This window comes from Plasmodium gaboni, chromosome 7, assembly GCF_001602025.1.
Source record: "Plasmodium gaboni strain SY75 chromosome 7, whole genome shotgun sequence".
In the NCBI taxonomy this organism is placed as follows: Eukaryota; Apicomplexa; class Aconoidasida; order Haemosporida; family Plasmodiidae; genus Plasmodium; species Plasmodium gaboni.
Genome location: NC_031487.1, coordinates 588,076 through 590,575, shown reverse-complemented (window position 1 = coordinate 590,575; position 2,500 = coordinate 588,076). Strand labels below are relative to the sequence as shown.

Sequence of the window (2,500 nt, the reverse complement as noted above, 5' to 3'; positions counted from 1 at the left end):
ACAAACTGAACGATATTAATAATTGTAACAGATTTACTATTTCAAAACAAGTTTGTGATACACCTATTGGTTTTAATATTAAGGATAATTTTTTGGTTAAAGAAACGGGTGGACTATCTTCCACATGTCTCGTGGACAATAAACCTGAATATTGGAAAATATGTATAAAATATTATGACCGACGTCACATTTTTTTTTTTTTTTTTTTTATTAAATAAGATAAAATATAATTTATTATTTTATTATTATTTTTTTTTTTTTATTTTTTTTTAACCAGATAACAATCATATAATTGTTGAATCAGGGGAATATTTTGATCTAAAAATAAAGAATGAAACATTTTTATTACAAACATCTATAATAATAACGAAAGACATATGTATGAACAAAACGAAAATAGAAAGTTCCTATTTTATATATCAAAATAAACATAGTAGAATTGGTAACCCCATATTATATAAGGGAGAAGTAATAGGTATGGAAATTAAAAATATTAAAGTAAAAGATGATGTTGAAGGTTTATTTAATGTATGCGCTTGTAATTTAGACAATGAACATCATACTTATAACAAATGTTCAGAAACAAATAAACATTATATACAAATTTCAAGTATTCGTATTATCAAAAAGATTGTTCATAACATAAATATCTTAACAGGAAAGAAATTACATATCAATCTCAAAAATTATGTAACTCCATATCCTATAAAAAGTGCTTTTATTATTAAAAAGGTTGAATATTACAGTTGTAATAATATTAATAATAAGTCTTTTAATGATATACAAGAACATTTTTATAATAATGAAAAAAAACTCAAATTTTATAACATCTTTTTGTATGAAACAAATTTACAAGAATTTAAAGAAGATATCATTTTTGGAAATCCAGGAATGTATTTGTTATGTTATACATCTAATGATAATCAAAGTGAATACTCATCTGAACTTTCTACTATTCTTGTTAAAGGTAATTATTAAATTATTAGATATTTCAACAATTAAACTATTACATGAATATATTATATATATATTTATATTTAAAAATATATATATATATATATATATATATATATATTTTTTTTTTGTAATGATGTACCATTTTTAGGTTATGACATAAGTAAAATGAATTATTTATATTTAGATATATACGAAAATAAATTAAATTTAAGAAATTCTGTAGTATTACATAGATACAATCTAAATGAAAAACTGGAAGAAATTTTTTTTAAAAAAAAAGAAACAATTCATTGTTCAGGTGAAGATATAATTTATTCAAATAATATTACAGAAACAAAGAGTTATAAAAGTGATGATAATAATGGTGATGTTATTATTGATACTATATATATATATAATATAAATTTAAATGCATATGATCAAATATTAGAAATTTGTTCTAAGAAATATAATGAATATAATTTAATTGGATATGCTACAATTAAACCATATATTTTACATAATTATAAAGATATTAATCATTTAAGACATTTTAATATTCCACCTGATCATGTAAGAACATATGTAATAGATAAAGAATCGAATTTCTTAACATTTTTCCCACAACTATTAAATATATTTAATCAAAATGATATAAATGATATGTACATGTCTTTCTCATGTTATTCATCTAAAAATGAAATAGTAGTAACATACAGTTTTGATAAAAATATGACACCAACAGTCTTTAAATATTTAAAAATATCTGATGCTTCTAGTTCTATCTTGTATATTACTAACAAAGCAGTATATTTATATGTTTTAAAAAAAAAATCTCAACTATTATTTTTGTATGATATAACACCAGAAAAAGTAAAAAAAAAAAAAAAAATGATTACTAATAAAAAGATAAATGATGATTATTTAGAGACTTTATTATTTTATTATTTAGATTATTATGATTTTACAAAATGTGAACAATGTCTATCTCCTATTTTAATGGAACCTATATATGATGAAAAACAAAATTTAAAACATATTTTCTTAATAACATCACACCCACTCACCAAATTATTAATAGTAGGATTAGACTTTAAAGTTATTTACAGTCATGATAATAATGCTCTAAAAAATGTAATTACAACAATTAGGGGATTCAACTTTACTTCGGATGTTTTAAAATACGCATCTTTTCTTATAACAGGTATTTCTTGTGGAATTTTTAGAAATGAATCATTAGATTGTTTTTTAATTGATCAATTAAATAATACCATTATAGCAATTGAGTATCTTCAAAAACAAAAACTGATAATTTTTATAGACAGCTTTCAAGGTGAAAATAAAAATGAATTAAAGTATGAAAGCATTAATGTTAACGACTTTGTATTTAGTCAATCAAATAGTTATTTACACACACCTCGAAATGCTATAGCTTATTCTTTTGGAGAATCCTATGTTATATTTGTAAACGAGGTATACGCTAGTAAAAATTAATAAATAAATAATGCACATATATATATATATATATATATATATATACTTACATCTTTTTATACTTTATTTT

General features: G+C 20.6%; 1 protein-coding gene across 1 annotated transcript in view; it reads left to right on the top strand.

Moving 5' to 3' along the window:
- PGSY75_0718300 (cysteine repeat modular protein 2) overlaps positions 1-2,500 on the top strand; it is a gene marked incomplete at both ends in the record, with an annotated part of 8,666 nt that overhangs the window by 720 nt on the left and 5,446 nt on the right. The window contains 3 exons of the mRNA XM_018785024.1: positions 1-162; positions 278-967; positions 1,106-2,409. The exon at positions 1-162 is cut by the window's left edge and continues 24 nt beyond it. Coding sequence (XP_018642525.1) covers positions 1-162; positions 278-967; positions 1,106-2,409 — 2,156 coding nt within the window. The remainder of the gene's footprint in view (positions 163-277; positions 968-1,105; positions 2,410-2,500) is intronic.